Genomic DNA, 19,374 nt, shown 5'->3' with positions numbered 1-19,374 from the left:
AGTTGAGACATTGTCCTCTCTTGCTCTGCCAGGCTTGACAATGAAGCAGGGAGGGTCAGACAAAGGGTGCTTGCACTTCTCACTGTGGGAGACAGTGAGAGACAGGGCTGGTGTCTCTGAGTGTTGGTGGGGATCAGAATCCCCGGGGAGGGAACTGCGGCCTTGGAGCCTCCAGGCAGACGATGGCTCTGAAAGGCTCTGAAGGAAGCAACAGGCCTCAGAGCGTCTTTGGCCGTTTGCTGCTCCTTGTTGGCTGCTGAGGGTCCCAGAGAAGAACATGCCCAGCTGCCCACCATGGGCCCTGTGTCCCTGCCAGTGTGTGACCTTCACTCATAGAAGCTGCTCTCCCGTGTCCCTAGGTGAGAGGTACCACTTCAGCTTGGCGGACCTGCAGCAAATACAAACTCTCCGGGACTTGCAAAGGTACGTGTGCGCCCTCCTTGGAGACCCGGTGTCACAGGGGGGCTTCAGGGCTGTCTGGGGAGGGGAGCCAGAGGAACAGGGGTGAGAGGAAGGCCTTGAGGGGGGTGTAGAGAGAGCTGGGAGCCATGGGAGTGAAACCAGGGTAGGGACTGGCTACAGAGCCTCCCCCAGGTTACTGACTCCGGACCCTCCTCTGCCCGCTCCTGGCCCTCTCTTACCTTCCCTGCCCTCAGCAACCCCTTGGATGCATACATGAATGACCCACGTCGGGACCACCTGCTGTGCATCAGCCCATCCTGCAGGGTCTGCAGGAAGAAGGCCATCCCGTTTCCTCCGGACCGTGCTGCTCCCTCTGGTTCTCCTACACCGTCCACGATTACAATGACCCGTCCAGGCACTGTCGCCCCTGCGGCCCGTCCAGGCAAGCCAGCGTGTGCTCCCCTGCAGTGCACTGTCCCCTCCGCTCGGCCCGGGAGGCCCGGGGTGGCCCCACACAGTGCTGGAGTGGACATGGAGAAGGAGCCCGGTGTCTCACAGGAACAGAGGCAGCAGGGCAGGGGCGGGGAGCCGGGCAAGTCCATGGCCATGGCTGCAGAGACCTCCCAGACCACGGCCCCTCCCTTGGTTGCCCTGCACGGTCCTCGTCTGCCCTCTCCCTGCCACTCAGAGGCCAGGCCCATCAACTGCAAGCCGCATCTGAAGCCTCAGACCCTCAGCCCGTCTCCCAAAGTAGTGGACACCCAGCACATTCAGGCTGGCCCCCGCCGCCGCCGCCTTTTCCTAAATTTCCATTGGAAGGTCAGGAAGCCCCGGTGCTTAGTCCAAAGGGGACAGGCGCCCAGAGGGCGCCCAGGCTGTCTCCTGAGAGCCCTGAGCTGCTGTGTGCCCTGCCTACGTGGAGAGAACGACTCATGAAAAGGGGCTGACAGTGAATGCTTCCAAGGACAAGCCCCCTGCCTCCAGGGGAGCCACCCCTCCCCCTCCACCATCTTCATGGGGAGCCAGGGTCCCCCCAGACACCGCCCACTGACACCAGCTCCTCCCCACTGGAGGCATGAAGACAGACCCTCAGCCCCACACTTCCCTGACTCTCACCATTAAATTCTTTGGAATCCCCAAGTGATGTCTGTCTGCTGTGTTGGAGCTTGAGCTGAGGTGCTGAGGGGGTTTGTTTAGCTCTCTGCAAGGTGCCCCGGAACTTGTGGGAACAGGAGGAACCACGTGCCATGTGCCCAGGTGTTCCATGAGAGCAGCTGCAGGCATAGTGTTCCCGAGAATCAGAGCAGCCGACTCTCCCTCTCTGGAGGCTCGCTGGCCTTTCCAGGCATGGGGCTGAGGTCCCTGAAAGAATCGAGGACCCAACGGCTCTCCTAAAAGCAACCGCGAGAAGGAGAGTCATCCTCGGTACTTAGAGACCAGTGATTAGGGGGTCCCACCCAGTTGAAGCCTAAATGCAAGGGGTGGGAACATCTGGCACCTTCCTGGGACCCTCACCTGGTGGGGGAAGGGACCATGATGTGTTTGGGGCGGGGACCCAGACCTGCTTTGGAGGGACCCTAACATGATTGGGGCGGGACCCTGACCTGGTTTGGAGGGACCCTGACCCGGTTTGGAGGGACCGTGACTTGGCTTGGAGGACCCTGACCTGGTTGGGGAGGGACCCTGACCTGTTGTGGAGGACTGACCTCTTCTGGATGACCCTGACCTGGAGGAACCCTGACCTGGGGAGACCTGGCCGGCTTCTGATTGCGGACCCTCACCTAGCTGGAGCAGAGCCAAGCATCAGCTGAGCTGCCACCTCGACACTGGCAACGTCCTTTCAACTTGACCCTGAGATCGCCCCACTGGAAATGCCCCTAGCAATTGGTTTCCTTCTCCACATCTGGTTCCCAGGTTTCTCGGGGGTTGGTTATTTTCAGGACAGAAGCATTTAGCTGAGCAGTAGGAGAGGTGACCGGGCAGCCGCCTCTCCTGGGGTGAGATCAGCTGGGAGAAAGGGCATGCTTCCAGGGGTGCATGGGACAGTGAGAAAACTGGGCAGGGGGAAAGAAGGGCCTTGTGGTGGGACAGAAGTTTCTAGAAACACGGAGAGTTTGGCCTGGAGCCTCAGCCTAGCAGTCTCTTATACAAGGACTTCATGGCTCCATGGTGAGATGCAACCTTCACTACCTGTCTTCTCCGGAAACATTCTGGGATCAATCTATTAGCAAGTGTTCAATAACAAACTATTAAGTTATTGTGTGCCTACGAGGGGGGAAGCTTAGGGGATTGTTGGGAAAATTGGGAAGGTGTGATGGTTGTGGGATTGGTGTTGGAATACTGGATGTGTAACAAATCATCCTGAACTACTTTGTAAACCACGGTGTTTATACAAAGTGAAGGGGAGATTAAGATCAATGAAAATGATTTTTATAAAGGAAAAGGTTTCTACCTGCTCCCTCCCCGTCCCGTGGTGCCCACAGGCCCACCAGGCGCCGCCACGCTGAGGCTCAAGGGAGCTCTGCACAGCCCCTGCTGTCCTAGGTCTGAGGGGGTGTGAGCAAGCAGCCAGAACTGCGGGGATGCTGTCAGGCTCGGCCTTCGCCTCTCTGTGCAATTTATCTAGGTCCTTTCTCTGAGTCCACACCTGCTGCACAGCATTCTTTCTCTTTTGTTCCTATTTTTGAAATTTGTTTTCTATGTACTTCCTATATTTCGTGGGGGATAATTGATGTACTCATGTGTGTACACATACGTGTTGATCTTTCAGTTTCTCTCTTTGGGCAAAAGATTTTATGAGTGGGTAATGAGGAATGACCTAACCATTTTATTTTTCATTAATTTAAAAAAAAATTGTATGCCTCACCTGGCTGTCCTCATGACATGCTTGGTTCTGTGCTAACAACGACTCCTGGGGACCATAAGTGGTGCCAAGACTGAACCCGGGCTCACCATGTGCTGCCCTAGGCCCTTTATCTGGGTTATTTCTCAGGTCCCTAGTACTTTCTAGTTTTCAGCGGGGCTAAGGGAACCAAAAAAAGAATCTCGAACCTGAGCAGCTTGCTGCAGAGACTCTCCAGACGCTAATTATCTAAAATTTTAGAATTCCAGGAGCACTGAGAGTGAGTGTGGCCACACAACATCTTATGCCATTCATAACAAGCAGTACAAAATAAATTGTTTAGCATTGCCTTTGCCTTTTCAGCAGGCTTGAGTGGTGGCGGGAAAATTCCAAATAATAATGGTGGGACTGGTGTCGAAATACTGAATGTAACCAAAGTAGAGAGTATTGTGGAAATTGTCTGCCACACAGGCAAAGAAAATGTTGGGATGCGGAGGTGGGGAGTGGGGGTGGGGGGGAGAGGGGGAGGTGGGGCGGGGATACTGGGGACATTGGTGGTGGAGAATGTGCACAGGTGAAGGGGTGGGTGTTTGATCACTGTTTGACCAAAACTCAAACATGAAAGCTTTGTTTGTAACTATCTCATGGTGAATCAGTTAAAAAAAAAAAAAGAGCTGTACTAACAGGTATTGAGGTGCACCTGACTTTATGATAAAAACCGTTTATCACGTATTTCAAAACCTTTGTGCTAGGCACTACCCACAGTCCTGAGAATCCACCATGGCCATCACAGGGGCTCCTGCCAGCGGACAGAAAAGACAATTGAGAAAATTCAAAATGAGGGAAGTCTGAAGGAGAATCCTCAATACTGGATTTCCAGTCTCTCAACCTTCCACTGACTGATGCTCGTGTCTGAGACCCTTAGAAGTGTGTGCCCAAATAGATTCCACAGGTTAGAAGATGATTACAGCGTTTCCTAGGCTCTTTCGTCAACAGATGTCTTGAAAAGAATGTGCTGTCTCCCAATGTAGGTAGTACCTTCAAGCACCTTACATGCATGTCACCTGGGTTCTACAGTGGCACCAAAAAACGAATTGATGGGGATATGAGGAACAAAAAGGAATTGAGAATTTTAGGTTTGCCTGCTAGAGGTGATTTCTTTTGATCGATAAGAAACATCCCATTTTGTGTGTGTGTGTGTGTGTGTGTGTGTGTGTGTGTGTGTGTGCCTTTAAAAAGCTAAACTTGAAGTGCCTGGTTCATTTGAGGGGTGTGGGCTAGATGTGATCCTTGGGTGCCTCTCCTAACTTGCTGCTGAGGTTGGTTCCTGGTTCCTGGTGATGCTTGGTGGACCATGTGGTGATGGACTAGAACCTGGCACCTGTCAGAGCACATGCTCAGCCCACTGTGCTCTCTTCCTGTTCATCTTCAGATTTGTATATAAGTTTTGTTGGAATAACACAGATTTTCTTGTATTATTCTGAAGCTTCCGGAAATACAGCCAAAGCCACAGCCTGGGTCTTCTGTCTACTTCCGGAGGCTCAGTCACCAAGGACACCCCAAATGGAGCCACCAGCCCCAGGGAAAGCACACTGCCCCTGGCACCACCCCCCCTCCCACAGTGGGGCTCCAACTCGGAAAGGCTTTGGGGGCCATTCCCGCTGCTCAGGAGGGGCGATGGGGCCCTAAGCCAAGCTGAAGGGGCTTAGCCAGGACAAAAACACAAACACACACATATTTGCACAGCAGGGTGAAAAACACCATTGGAATCTTTAGGTCCTGTGTGGGATGGGCGGCTGGTGTGGGTGTGGGGCCCCTGCGGGGTGGACCAGGAGAAGCAGGCACAGCTCTTGGGGAGACGTGGCGAGCTGAGGCGGCCAGAACATTTCAGTGGCGAGTCTTGTGCAGGGAGGTCACAGATAGTGAGGCCGCGGGTGCCCTCGAGCCTAGCCCCCACAGCCCTGCTCCCCCTTCTCACCGTGGTGGCGCTGGGTGGGTATCTGGCCCTAATGGCCTCGTCGTCCTTCAGGGGCCTCACCAGGCAGGAGCGGCGCTGGGAGAAGGTCTCGAAGCTCTTCTTGCCATGGTAGGAGCTCATGCCACTCTTCCCTGGGGGAGGAGCAGGTTCAGGAACGTCCCCAGGCGTCGGGACTGGGGGTCAGCCCTGCCAAATCCCCTGGGCCTCTCTAAGCAGGCCTGGTGCCCCAGGGACCCTGTGCATTCCAGCACTCAAGGGACTTGTGTCTGGTGGGTGTGCCCACAGTGAGCGGGAAGCCATGACCCCTGCTGAATTCACTGGGTGGGTGTGCCCTGACCTCGGTAGGGGGCTGTTGGGCGCTAGGTCCTGCCCTAAACTCACCCACACCCCCAAAGGGCAGAGAGTGCACAGCCATGTGGACGATGACGTCATTGGCTGTCACCCCACCACTTGAAGTTTCTGCAATCATCTTCTTAATCACCTGCAACAGCAAACCAGCCCCAGCCTCAGCCCAGCTCAGGGATCCTCCAGCCTCCCCCCTCCCCAGGCACCTCCTTCAGCCGCCAGGACCCCCCACAGGGCACATCTTGGCAGGAACCCATAAGAGCAAATCTGTCTCGGCTGACCCTGATCCCAGTATCACCGGTCCCCTGCTCAGGGAGGCGCCTGCAGGGATGCAGAGAAAGGGGCTCAGGAAAATTAAGTGGCCTGGCCAGGTCGCCTGGCCTGCAGGAATCCCTGCATGCAGCCCCGGGCTCAGCGCTCCGTGTGCGCTGCGCTACCTGGTACTTGTTGGAGAACACGTGGAGTGCCAGAGGCTTCTCGCACTGCTTGATGAACTGGATGGCTTCGTCCAGGCTGCGCACGTGCACGATGGGCAGCAGGGGCCCGAAGATTTCCTCCCGCATCACCGGGGACTGCGGGTCCATGTTGGAGAGGATGGTGGGCACCGAGGCAGGAAACAGTCAGAGCCCATGGGCACGGGAGCCCTGCCCGCCAGGCCCCTCCAGCTCCTTCACAGGTGGTTTGGGGACCGTCAGCCTACTGGGGGCTGCGGGGAGCCCAGGAGCCTTATCCATTTTTTATTTCACTCTTTGGTTTTGATTTGGGGTCACTCCAGGCGGTTCTCTGGGGACCATATGGGATGCCTGGGATGGAACCCCATTCGGTCGTGTGCAAGGCCAGCATCCTACCCGATGTGCTATGGATGTGCTATGGCTTCAGACCAGTTTCCTTCTCTTAGGGATAGACACTCCCCTGAGGGCCACCTGAGCCCCTGCCAGCATGCCTCATTCACGTCAGTACTTCGAGGCCCCGTGGGGTGCGGGGAGTGATCCTCAGGCCTGACACTGACCCACACTTTCTGCTCTCACAGCTTGACTATGCCACTGTGCAGAGGAGGTGGGTTTAATTTGGCTTGTGTTTGGGGAGACTGTGGAGGTCGGGGGTCCTTCCTTGGTAGCACTGAGGGGGTGGGGAGATGCTGCCGCTCTCTCTGCTTTGAGGAGGGGTCTGCTTAGGGGTTGGCAGGGCACTTAGCTGAGTTCAGCCCCACCCACAGGTAGCCCCAGAAGAAGATTTCTCCCTGTCACCATGCCCGCTGGCCACCACTCTGGGAGTGGGAGAGACCTGCTGAAGGGCGCGGCAGGTACCTATGTACCGGGTGGCTGCGTCGCCAGTGGCCCCGTGGACGACCTTCTGGCCCTGCAGCAACCCCATCACCGTCTGGAAGTGCCGGGAACTGACGATTCACCCGTAGTCACGGGACTTCTGGGGGCCTTCCCCGTAGAACTCCTGTGGGAGAGGATTGGCGTCAGGAGCGTTCACAGGTCCGGCGGTGGCCCCAGCGTAGGGCCCAGTGCAGGAAGCTTGGCGCCACGGGGCCCTGACGATTCGGACTGTGGACCGTGGTGCGAGGGGGCGCTTTTGTGTGGCTGAAACATCAGGTTAAAACGTCCAGTTCACAATGGACTCAGTTTTGCAGAAATTGGAGGGAGTTGGCGGTGTGTTATCAATGAAAATGATATTTATAAAGGAAAAGGTTTCTACCTGCTCCCTCGGGGATACTGGGGGGGATATTGGTGTTGGACAATGTGCACCATGAAGAGGTGGGTGTTTGATCAATGTATGACTGAAACTCGAACATGAAATCTTTGTAACTATCTCATGGTGAATCAATTAAAAAACAAAAAAGAGCTGTACTAACAGGTATTGAGGTGAACCTGACTTTATGATAAAAACCATTTATCTCGTATTTCAAAACCTTTGTGCTAGGCACTACCCACAGGCCTGAGAATCCACCATGGCCATCACAGGGGCTCCTGCCAGCGGACAGAAAAGACATTTGAGAAAGTTCAAAATGAGGGAAGTCTGAAGGAGAATCCTCAATACTGGATTTCCAGTCTCTCAACATTCCACTGACTGATGCTCGTGTCTGAGACCCTTAGAAGTGTGTGCCCAAATAGATTCCACAGGTTAGAAGATGATTACAGCGTTTCGTAGGCTCTTTCGTCAAGAGGTGTCTTGAAAAGAATGTGTTGTCTCCCAATGTAGGTAGTACCTTCAAGCCCCTTACATGCATGTCACCTGGGTTCTACAGTGGCACCAAAAAACGAATTGATGGGGATATGAGGAACAAAAAGGAATTGAGAATTTTAGGTTTGCTGGCTAGAGGTGGTTTCTTTTGATCGAAAAGAAACATCCCATTTTGTGTGTGTGTGTGTGTGTGTTTGTGTGTGTGTGTGTGTGTGTGCCTTTAAAAAGCTAAACTTGAAGTGCCTGGTTCATTTGAGTGGTGTGGGCTAGACATGATCCTTGGGTGCCTCTCCAAACTTGCTGCTGAGGTTGGTTCCTGGTTCCTGGTGATGCTTGGTGGACCATGTGGTGATGGACTAGAACCTGGCACCTGTCAGAGCACATGCTCAGCCCACTGTGCTCTCTTCCTGTTCATCTTCAGATTTGGATATAAGTTTTGTTGGAATAACACAGATTTTCTTGTATTATTCTGAAGCTTCCGGAAATACAGCCAAAGCCACAGCCTGGGTCTTCTGTCTACTTCCGGAGGCTCAGTCACCAAGGACACCCCAAATGGAGCCACCAGCCCCAGGGAATGCACACTGCCCCTGGCACCGTCCCCCGCTCCCACAGTGGGGCTCCAACTCGGAAAGGCTTTGGGGGCCATTCCCGCTGGTCAGGAGGGGCGATGGGGCCTAAGCCAAGCTGAAGGGGCTTAGCCACGACAAAAACACAAACACACACATATTTGCACAGCAGGATGGAAAACACCATTGGAACCTTTATTGGCCCTGGGTGGGGCGGGCGGCTGGTGTGGGATGGGGCGCCTGCGGGGTGGACCAGGAGAAGCAGGCACAGTTCTTGGGGAGACGTGGCCAGCTGAGGCGGCCAGAACATTTCAGTGGCGAGTCTTCTGCAGGGAGGTCACAGATAGTGAGGCCGCGGGTGCCCCCGAGCCTAGCCCCCATAGCCCTGCTCCCCCTTCTCACCTTGGTGGCGCTGGGTGGGTATCTGGCCCTAATGGCCTCGTCGTCCTTCAGGGGCCTCACCAGGCAGGAGCGGCGCTGGGAGAAGGTCTCGAATCTCTTCTTGCCCTGGTAGGAGCCCATGCCACTGTTCACTGGGGGGAGGAGCCCTCAAAGGCCCGTCCCCAGGCGACGGGATTGGTGTTCAGCCCTGCCAACCCCCCTGGGCCTCTCTAAGCAGGCCTGGTGCCCCGGGGACCCTGTGCATTCCAGCACTCAAGGGACTTGTGTCTGGTGGGTGTGCCCACAGTGAGCGGGAACCCATGACCCCTGCTGAATTCACTGGGTGGGTGTGCCCTGACCTCGGTAAGGGGCTGTTGGGCGCTAGGTCCTGCCCCAAACTCACCCACGCCCACAAACGGCAGAGAGTGCACAGTCATGTGGACGATGACATCATTGGCTGTTGTTGGATATCATTGGTTTGTCCTTTCCCCCTTGCCACTACGAGCTTAGGTTTATCAGTCACACCCATCAAAGTGCTCCCCAGTGACTCCCATTCCTTTGTTTATCTGTAACCACTTCTACCAGTTTATCTGCTCTTCCTCTAATCAAACTTTGTTAATTGGTAACGTCAGAAGTTCCTAAGACACTGAATTGCCTTTCTCTCCTCTTTATGCCTTTTGAATAATTTACTTTAAAGCTATGTCTTTTTTGTATAGACACAAGAAGACAATATTATGTTATTATAACTTAAGACTTAATTGGCCTCGAATATTATTCCCTCCCGGGCATCTGCTTTCTCCACTTAAGCCTCAGTTGCCCTCAATTCCTAGCACCCCAAAAGCAGGGTCCCGAGGAGGGACGGGAAGGATCCAGGGCAAGCGCAGGGTTATATGCTACCCTGGCATCAAGATGGGCCTGGTCAAAGTGCCTAATTCTTAACTATAAGTTAAGAGCTTGATCATAGACAAATGCTGTCATGATCCAAAAGTAATGATGAGACTAGGACCCTGCTAGGGATAGGAAAGACTATTCTGGCCTGAGCACTGTAGTCTGAGATTGAGATGGCCCCAGGAGAGCAATTCTATAAGCTTTAATGCATCTCTTATTGTGTCCATACAAAATGATTAATATTATGAATTCTTATATGTTTGCTGGCTGAGGAGAAGAGAAACACATTCATGGGACTCCACCCCACCCACAGGTAGCCCCAGAAGAAGATTTCTCCCTGTCACCATGCCCGCTGGCCACCACTCTGGGAGTGGGCGAGACCTGCTGAAGGGCGCGGCACGTACCTATGTACCGGGTGGCCGCGTCGCCAGTGCCCCCGTGGACGACCTTCTGGCCCTGCAGCAACCCCATCACCCTCTGGAAGTGCCGGGAACTGACGATTCACCCGTAGTCACGGGACTTCTGGGGGCCTTCCCCGTAGAACTCCTGTGGGAGAGGATTGGCGTCAGGAGCATTCACAGGTCCGGCGGTGGCCCCAGCATAGGGCCCAGTGCAGGAAGCTTGGCGCCAAGGGGCCCTGGCGACTGGGCCTGTGGGCTGTGGTGCGAGGGGGCGCTTTTGTGTGGCTGAAACATCAGGTTAAAACGTCCAGTTCACAATGGACTCAGTTTTGCAGAAATGGGAGGGAGATGGCAGTGTTTTAGCTGAGCCTTTCTTGGGGGTGGGAGTCCCCAGGTCTCTGCTTTTTGTTTTTGAATCCTTCTGCAGAGCCCTCCAACGGACTTGCATTCCTTCTCTGATCAGAAACATGAGCCAACGTTTGCTGAAGTTCGGAGCTCTGCATAAAGCCACCCTACTTCCCATGTGCAGCCCCTCTCTTCCCACCGGGGACCCACGTGCACTTTCAGGGACTTTTTGATCTTCTCCACAATCTGGCTCTCGATGGAAGGGTCACAGAGGATGTAGTCAGGGGCTGTTGGATATCATTGGCTTGTCCTCTCTCCCCTTGCCACTAGGAGCTTAGGTATATCAGTCACGCCCATCAAAGTGCTCCCCAGTGACTCCCATTCCTTTGTTTATCTGTAACCACTTCTACTAGTTTATCTGCTCTTCCTCTAATCAAACTCTGTTAATTGGTAACGTCAGAGCTTCCTAGGACACTGAATATTATAGCATTGCCTTACTCTCCTCTTTATGCCTGTTGAATAATTTACTTTAAAGCTATGTCTTTTTTGTATAGACACAAGAAGACAATATTATGTTTTTATAAATTAAGACTTAATTGGCCTCGATTATTATTCCCTCCCGGGCATCTGCTTTCTCCACTTAAGCCTCAGTTGCCCTCAGTTCCGAGCACCCCAAAAGCAGGGTCCCGACAAGGGACAGGAAGGATCGAGGGCAAGCGGTGAGTTATGTGCTACCCTGGCATCGAGATGGGCCTGGCCAAAGTGCCTAATTCTTAACTATAAGTTAAGAGCTTGATCATAGACAAATGCTGTCATGATCCAAAAGTAATGATGAGACTGGGACCCTGCTGGGGATAGGAAAGACTGTTCTGTCCTGAGCACTGTAGTCTGAGATTGAGATGGCCCCAGGAGAGCAATTCTATAAGCTTTAATGCATCTCTTATTGTGTCCATACAAAATGATTAATATTATGAATTCTTATATGTTTGCTGGCTGAGGAGAAGAGAAACACATTCATGGGACTCCGCCCTTGGGTGGATCCTCCTGCTGAAAGAGAATTAAGTCCTAGGAGAAGCATCCCCTGAGGGAAAGGAACCTTACCCTATTGCTGACCACACCTATGTGTATGCCCCAAACCCCTCATGCTGTGGAGATTTAACTAGGCTGTAAGAGTGGGTTGGGGGCCAGATCCACAGATCGAGAGAGAGAGAATGAAGTAGGATGGGGGAGAAAGAAGCAGGAGGAGAATCAGAGGAGAATGTAGATGGAAATGAAATAAACTGATCAAGCAACCACTTTGGCCTTCTTCCTTCCATCGCCTGCCTCACCACCCGCACATTTCTTGTTATTTTTGTGTTTTACACAAGGGGCCACGCAGGTCTGGCAGCTGTTCATGTACTTTCCCCAGGCAATGCGTCTGAGAATAGCTCAGGGTGGATTTTTACCGGGCAGACCCCTGGGGCCGCGTGCTGCAGGTGGCGCGGGGGAAGTGGAAGACAGCAGCTGGGCACTCTCTGACAGCAGCTCCCCAGATGTTCTGCTCAGATGCAGACCAGATCATGCCCCGAACGTGTGATCGGGGGAGGGGCCAGCAGGTCCAGTGCCCCTATTTCATCCATGACTGGGGGTATTTGGGGGGACTGAAGGGGTTGCCTGGCGTGAGCAGTCTCTGGCCTCTCTGTTCAAGCCCTTGACTCTGCAGGCCCAGCACCGCCTTGGTGGGGAAGGCGGCCCTGCCCCTCAGGCATGTACTCGGTAGGGGGGACGCAGGGGGGGAGATCTATGAGATGCTGCTCTGGGGGCAGAGAGGTGATAGTGGGTAGGGCACTTGGCTTGCAAGGGGCTGACCCAGGTTTGAGCCCCAGCACCCCGTATGGCCCCCTGAGCACTCCAGCCATGATCCCTGAGTGCAGAACCAGGAGTACGCCCTGAGCACAGCCGGGCGTGGCCCCAAAATAAAACCAAGAAGAAATGCTCTGAGCTGCCTGGACCTCGACTATGAACACGGCCGCACTCTCCGTTCACAGCCGCCGCCAGCTCACCTGCTGGCCACGTCCAGGTCACAGTCCTTGTCCACGTAGCAGGGACTCTTGCCCCCCAGCTCCAGCGTGACGAGGGTCAGGTGCTTAGCCGCAGCGGTCATGACGGTCTTCCCCACACCCGTGCTCCCCATGTAGAAAATGTGGTGGAATCTCTCCTTGAGAACCTCCGTGGTCTCGGTGACGCTGCCGTTGAGCACTGGGTACAGATCCTTCCCAACCAAGGAGGAAGTGGGACTCAGAGAAGGGTGCAGCCCCCTGAGACCCCTGTCTGGGCAGGCCAGCTCAAGCCTAAGCCTGGGCTCTCTGGCAGGACAGAGTCACTGTCCCCATCACAGCGCTGCTGGCCCTGGCTGGAAGAATCCCTGTTGTGCAGCCCTCCCCTCCCGGGGCTCAGAGACTCACCTTGTCCAGGTACTGAGGAATGATGGTGGCTATCAGCTGTGCCATGTTCTCACTCAGCTCTGAGGGCTTGAGGACCACCGCATTCCCTGCAGAGCACAGAAATTCGGGTGACACCAGGGCAGTGGACACAGAAGGCATAACGAGCGGTGTGCACACTAGCCCAGATGTGGGAGAAGAAGGGAGGAAATATAGGGAAGACCGCGGACCTGGCTGGGGGCAGAACTCGGCCCAGCTGCTAAGGAAGCAGAATCCCTCTTAGCCCAACGCAGCCCAGCCCCAAGGGCAGAGGGAGCAGGGGCCTCAGTCACGGCTCTGACGCACAAGCTCCCTGCGCCTCCTGCACCAGGAGACCTGGCTGTGCAGATTAGATATGAGGCTGCTGCAGAGATGGGCTCCGTGCCCCTTTCCTCGCAGGCCGAGCCCCACGGCTCTCCTCCACCGAGGGCCACAGAGCCTGTTCCCTGCAGCAAGGGCGCCCACCATGGGCTGGAGGACGAGGTTGAAGGGGTAGTTCCAGGTGCCAATGATGAGAGCCACGCCCAGGGGCTCTGAGTGGATGTAGGATTCATCCTTCTGAGTCTGGGGGGTCTTTTCCACAGGCTCCTCAGCCGCCCACTCAGGGAGCTTCTTGATCATGTACTCGGTCTCCTCCAGCACGTACAGCACCTCCTCATAGTAGGCCGTCCACTCATTCTGGGCGGGAGAGCAGGTGAGGGGGTCCCTTCTCCAGCCCTGACCCCTACTGGGCTGCTCGCCTCTCCTAGCCTTGCCCTCCCATCTACAAAATGAGAGCCTGGCCCTTGGCTCACAGGGCTGCTCTGTGGTTGAGAGGGACAAAACCCAACATGCTGCCAAGGGGGTGGAGGCCATTCTTCATGGGACCTCCAGGTCAGAAGAGGGAGGGGGAGGCGGTGGTAGGACTGACAAATACACAGTGTATTGGTTGTGTGGGGGGGGTTTGGGGGGGAAGCTTCTGAGAGCGCCTTTCTGTGCTGGGGGCCCAGGTGGGACATGTTAAGTTTGAGTTACCAGAGAGTATCTGGAATTTGAGGGTCTGTGAATTATTTGAAGGTCTGTAGTGTTTGAGGCCTGTGTGAGTGTGTGTGTGTGTGTGGGGGGTGTCTGCACATGTGAGCATGTATGTTGTACACATGTGGATGACTGAGAGTGTGTGTGAGCATATATGTGTCTACATGTGTGTGCGCATGCGTGCGGGTGAGTGTGCACATGTGTGTAATAGAAGGTTGTGTGCGTCTGTGTGCATGTGTGTGCATGCGTGTGGCAGGGTTGGGGGTACTGTCGGGAACACCAATTATAGACTAAAATGAGACTGAGCCCATGATGGACCCCTAAGTCCGCCTGAAGAAGTGGGTAGAGAGGAGAAGAGGAGCGAATGCAGACCCTCAGCCCAGGGGGAACAGCGGGGGGGGGGGGCTGGGGAGGGGGGAGTGCAAAGCGCAGGCACGACAGAGCTGCTGGTGGGCTCAGAGAAGCCAGTTGGAAGCCGTGAGACAACAGAGAGGGCTTTTTCCTGGTCTGTGTTTTGATTGAAGGTGAGCAAACACAAGGGGAGATGGCACAAAGCGCTGGAGTGCATGATTTGCACCTGGAGCCCCGGGTTTATCTCTGGCATCACAGCCTCACATGGTCCCCTGAGCACTGGCACGTGAGATCCCCCCCAAACTAAAAAGAAAAATTTAAACAGCAGTCCCAAGAGACATTAAAAAAAAAACAGCAAAGGATGGCTTCCACATTGTACAAATTCAATGCGATCCCTATAGGGATACCCTTGTCATTCTTCAAAGAAATGGAGCAAGCGCTCCTGAAATTCATATGGAACAATAAGCCCCCACGAATAGCTAAAGCAATTCTTGGGAAAAAGAAAATGGGAGGAATCAACCTCCCCAAATTCCAACTCTACTACAAAGCGGTAGTCATTAAAACAGCTTGGTATTGGAACAAATGCAGAGCGGCAGACCTATGGAACAGGGTTGAATACTCTGACACATCCCCTCAAATATGTGACCATCTAATCTTTGATAAGGGAGCAAAAAAGGCGAAGTGGAGCATGGAAAACATGTTTAACAAATTGTGCTGGCAAAACTGGACAGCTACATGCAAAAAAATGGGCTTAGACCTTCACCTATCACCATGTACAAAAGTCAGATCAAAATGGATTAAGGACCTCAACATCAGACCAGAATCCCTAAGGTACATTGAAGACAAGGTTGGCAAAACCCTCCACGACATTGAAGCCAAAGGTATCTTCAAAGCTGACACGCCACTGGCCAAGCAAGTGAAAACAGAGAAAAATAAATGGAACTATTTCAAACTAAGAAGCTTCTGCACCGCAAGAGAAACAGTGACCAAAGTACAAAGACAATCTACAGAATGGGAAAGGATATTTATGCAGTACCCATCCGATAAAGGGTTGATAACAAGGATATAAATGCACTGGTTGAACTCCACAAGAAGAAAACTGCCAACCCGATCAAAAAATGGGGTGATGAAATGAACAGAAGCTTTCCTAAAGAAGAAATCCGAATGGCTGAGAGGCACATGAGAAAATGTTCCACATCACTAATCATCAGGGAAATGGAGATCAAAACAACCATGAGATATCATCTCACACCACAGAGACTGGCCCACATCCCAAAAAACAAAAGCAACCGGTGTTGGCGTGGATGCGGGGAGAAAGGGACTCTTCTTCACTGCTGGTGGGAATGCCGACTGGTTCAGCCCTTTTGGAAAACAGTATGGACAATTCTCAAAAAATTAGAAATTGAGCTTCCATTTGACCCAGCAATACCACTCCTGGGAATATATCCCGGAGAGGCAAAACGGTATAGTAGAGATGGCATATGTATTTCTATGTTCATTGCAGCACTGTTTACAATAGCCACAATCTGGAAAAAACCAGAGTGCCCCCAAACAGATGACTGGTTAAAGAAACTCTGGTACATCTACACAATGGAATACTATGTAGCTGTCAGAAAACAGGAAGTCATGAAATTTGCATATAAATGGATCAACATGGAAAGTATCATGTTGAGTGAAATGAGTCAGAAAGAAAGAGACAGACATAGAAAGATTGCACTCATATGTGGAATATAATGTAACTGAGAAGTACAAGTTGGCAACGATGCAACTTCTGGCACATATCTCTCTGGACTTAGTTACTAAAATACTAAAATACAGAAACCCAAAACTGAGAGGCCGCTAAGTGTAGTCACTCGACCTCATACCTCTTCATCCTCAGCAATGGAAAACAAATTATCTAATGCTTCCTTTTCAGCAGGTCTGACTTTAGGGGAGAGACTCTCCAAACAATAATAGTGAGTTTTGTTGAAATATTGTATGCAATCAAAGTGAAAGTAAAGTGAAATTTATTAGTTACACAGGTGGGGAGGAGGAGGCTAAGGGTGGGGAAGCAAGGGGCGTGGGGGGGTTAGGGGTGTGGGGGGGCGGGATGGAGCTATACTGGGATTCTTGGTGGTGGAATATGAGCACTGGTGAAGGGATGGGTATTTGAGCATTGTATAACTGAGATTTAAACCTGAAAACTTTGTAACTTATCACAGGGTGATTCAATAAAAAATAAAAAATAAATAAATAAAAATAAATAAACAGAATCTTTCCCCCCAAAAAAAAAGAAAAAGAAAAAAAGGATGGCTTCCGTGCCGCACTGCTCACCCCCAGGGCAGCAAGGGTCAGGGACAGGGCCAGAGGACTTGGGGAGGTAAGAAGGGAGGGAGAAGCTGGTTTTGCTTAGGGCCAGGGACAGACAGTGGGGGATAGGAAACCAGCAGAGTCCCAACCGGGCTCACTGTGCCCCACCCACAGAGGAGATCAAGGACCCCTGGCATTTGGGGTGTCGGGGGCACGGATAGTTGAGCAGTGCGGAGAGAGCGGGGAAGAAAGGCAGACTGGAGAAGGGGGCTCAGCCTTGCTGCTCAGGGTTCCCCACGCTGGCGGCCCGGCGGGGCTTCCCGCTCTGTGCCATGGGGAAGGGGAACGGGCGCCGCAGACGGGAGGCGAGCACACAGCCCCTGCTCTGTCCCCTCGCGTTCCTCACACGGGCGCGAACCCGGGGGGCACCTTGTTCAGGTCCGCGTACAGCGGGTCCGCCATGTCCTTCTCCTGCTCCCTGATCATGCGGGACAGCGCCTCCAGCGGCAGGGTGCGGAACTGCAGGGGGCGTGTGTTACAGGAGTTGAAGGTGACCTGGATCCGCTGCACCACATCGCTGATGCTGGTCATAGAGCCTGGGGAGACAGGGGGGCACCCGGGAGCCAGGGGCGCGGGCACGGGGACACATCCTCAGTGCTCTGGGCCACTCATCGCATCGAGAGAGGAAGGTCTGGGAGCTGTAGGTGCTCTAGGAAATGCGACTTTGTTTTGTTTCTCAGGTCTTGAACCGAGGCGTCCTTACTCCTCTGGCAGTCTCCATGCCCAAGGAGCAGATGACGATCAGGTTTGCAGAGAGGACCAGGAAGTGGCCCTGTCTGTCATCTGAAGAAGAGTCACTGCGGTGTGTTTAAGCAAAGCCAGAAAGAGCCCCTCAGGGACCACTCCTGGCAGTGCTCAGGGACCATGTGGGATGCCGAGTGCAAGGCAAACGCCCTACCCGCTATACTATGGCTCCGTAGCCAGCCTTTCCTTGTATCTCCTGAGTCCTAATAATGGATCCTCTTCCAAACAATTCCAGTCTGCTCATTCAAACTCAGACAAAATACTAACCACTGAAAGTTTTCTGCAAGTACTAACTGGAACATGAAATTAATGTAGTGGGTATATGTGTATGTCTTTACATCTTTGCACCAAGCTGTGCTACCAAGCAACTTCTGAATGTCAATTTTAGTGCAGGGCCTCATGTAGATGTGTGTGACATAAATGTTTGCTTTATATCCAATGAGTTAGGACAGAAGCAGGCATAAGAATCTAGTCATCTTTATCAAAGTATTCTCTTACGAAATAAATGATTTAGACTCCAGTATGCTCAATCACAAGACTCTGATAAGTGCTCCTACTGAAATAAATTCAGTCTAGCGTAATATTTCGTTCTTCTACCATCAAATTCCACAAGTCTGTTCCTCAGGATATTCTTTGGGTCTAGCTTACGGGATTGTCAAGGAAAGGTGGGAAGTGGCTCAGGGCACAGCAGGACCCCTGCTGCCCCACACTTCCCATTGTTGGGGTGTGGGGTTTGATGGGCATGTATTCTGGTGTTGTGTGCATGGAAAGGATGATCTGCTGCATTGTACCTCTGGTAACTGAATACACATGGTGAAAATAAAGAGAGAATGAAGAGGGATATTTTGGTCAAGATGATCTTTGTTGGGCTACAAAGAAACTCAAGTGGCAGAAAACACAGTGAGCGCATGCAGGCCTGAGTGTGATCCAAGGAATGGCTGACCGTCAGACACCCTGTGTGTGGCCTCCAAGCCCTCACACCCAAGCACCTCTGGATATGAAGAGGACCTGGGTCCTGGTTTAGGGAGCCGCCATCCCTAGTCATCAAAATTCGAAAGCAAACTTTGGAAAAATGGGAGGAAGTCTTTTGTTTTGGAACTGGAGCTGATGTATTTGCTAAAGAAACTCACTCTCTCACTCACTCTCTCCTTCCGTGTTTGTGTGTGTATCTGTGTGTGTGTGTGTATCTTGGTAGAGTGTGACCTGAAAGTTTGAGTTTTAAGCATCAGTCAATTTGAGAAAAGAGAGCAACTGATATCCTCCAAGGCAAGGAGAAGCTTACTTACATTTATTTTCCATGTTAAATTTCAAAATACTAAGTAATGCTTTGGCCATTCAGTTGACAGCACTAGTGCTTGAAGGTGGACTGAACCCAAAATCTAAAATGGTCTATGCCATTCACACACCTAAGTGTAGAACACCAGGTGAGACTTGGCTTCGTGTCAGCCAAAAAGCATTCCGGAGGAAACAAGAATGTGAAGTAACATACAGTTGGAGTGTCAAATCCAACATTTCTGGTGGAGAGAATCTCAACAGCCACGATCCAGAGACTCACTGTCCTTCTCTCTCCAAAGAGAGCATAAAACAGCTCGCCATAGCCGTGCTGCTGGAACCCCGTGCCAGGCTGTTTCATTCACAGCACCGGAGGGGGCAGGGGAGGCCCCTCCCTGCCCCAAGGGACCCAGCCCCAGCAGCCAAAAACCTCCAGAACTCAACCACCACCATGTTCACGGCTGCTCTCTCCACACTCGGGCCAAACCCCAGCCACGAGTGAGCCTATCCCTGGACCTCACCATACCCCACACCACTCGTACTCCAAGAGTCGCACACCAGGGGGCTTAATGAAGAAGGCAAGCCATCTTAGAGGGAAATATATTTTTATGGATATCTAGAAAAGGGCACAAGTCTCACCCCTTAACATAATTGTAATCTCTTTGAGAAGGGCTTAATGGCAGGCTCCTGGATGAACTACAACAATCTTTGACACTCTCCTCTAGGAAAGGTTTTTGGAGAATTTTCAGCGGTTTATTCATAACAAATAATACCAAATAAGTTATTCTGGTTCTGCTTTGGGGAGAGGTTGGGGTGCAGGATGGAAACATTCAAAATAAGGCGGTGC

The 19,374-nt window shown here is 52.7% G+C and overlaps 1 protein-coding gene across 1 annotated transcript; it reads right to left on the bottom strand.

Annotated features, from left to right (window-relative positions):
* Positions 1 to 1,700: 1,700 nt before the first annotated feature.
* Positions 1,701 to 17,042, bottom strand: LOC129404342 (aldehyde dehydrogenase, dimeric NADP-preferring-like). Its single transcript, XM_055136699.1, is given in 11 exon segments — positions 1,701 to 1,793; positions 5,223 to 5,353; positions 5,604 to 5,703; positions 6,005 to 6,172; positions 9,998 to 10,138; positions 10,555 to 10,625; positions 11,703 to 11,755; positions 12,381 to 12,589; positions 12,783 to 12,868; positions 13,232 to 13,475; positions 16,881 to 17,042. Coding segments are annotated over 11 exon segments (1,458 nt in total).
* Positions 17,043 to 19,374: the final 2,332 nt, after the last annotated feature.

The sequence above is a fragment of the Sorex araneus genome, chromosome 4 (genome assembly GCF_027595985.1).
Source record: "Sorex araneus isolate mSorAra2 chromosome 4, mSorAra2.pri, whole genome shotgun sequence".
NCBI lineage: Eukaryota > Metazoa > Chordata > Mammalia > Eulipotyphla > Soricidae > Sorex > Sorex araneus.
This window is presented reverse-complemented; position numbering and strand designations above follow the sequence as displayed.